This window comes from Penaeus monodon, chromosome 23 (genome assembly GCF_015228065.2).
Source record: "Penaeus monodon isolate SGIC_2016 chromosome 23, NSTDA_Pmon_1, whole genome shotgun sequence".
NCBI lineage: Eukaryota > Metazoa > Arthropoda > Malacostraca > Decapoda > Penaeidae > Penaeus > Penaeus monodon.
Window position 1 is genome coordinate 30769211 of NC_051408.1, and position 554 is coordinate 30769764.

A 554-nucleotide genomic window follows, 5' to 3' on the forward strand; every position below is an offset into this window, starting at 1 on the left:
CGTTCTACTCGCTTATTACAGGGAAAAAGATTAAGATCCTCTGAATATTCTCCTTCCAAGTACTATCATATATAGGGTAGCTATTCACGTAAGAGTGAATTCAGATGAGCTGTCCCCGGCCGCTAGAAATTGATGTCTCGCTTGCCCTCTCCTTAGCACGGATCACGAGTCAACTTCGCTTGGTTCGCTAGCGTTCACGGAGCCATTCCCGAGGAGGTGTTCCTGCGCATCCAGAGGGAGTTCTTCTATGGCTATACGAAGGTATTAAAGGTACGTCGTCGGTCCCTGTTGAAATTTAACAAGATCATACCATCGTACCAGCCCCATGGTCTGTATGTGGAGTTATTTTCTACTGTATATCACACAAGCTATTTTTTGTTTGCAGACTGATGACACACAACCCATTTTCTACTTGCAGATTGATGGACAACAACGAGGACTTTACAACCTCATGCAGCTAATGAAGCAGAAGATGACAAAGCCTCAGAAGAGACCTCAGAGCAGCGCGCAGGAAATCGTCTCCGGTATGTGGGAAGAACTAAAGGTGAGAAACG

The 554-nt window shown here is 45.7% G+C and overlaps 1 protein-coding gene across 1 annotated transcript in view; it reads left to right on the plus strand.

Moving 5' to 3' along the window:
* LOC119588209 (hemolymph clottable protein-like) overlaps positions 1–554 on the plus strand; it is a gene marked incomplete at its 3' end in the record, with an annotated part of 25417 nt that overhangs the window by 14283 nt on the left and 10580 nt on the right. Inside the window, 2 exon segments of the mRNA XM_037936910.1 lie at positions 157–270; positions 419–544. Coding sequence (XP_037792838.1) covers positions 157–270; positions 419–544 — 240 coding nt within the window.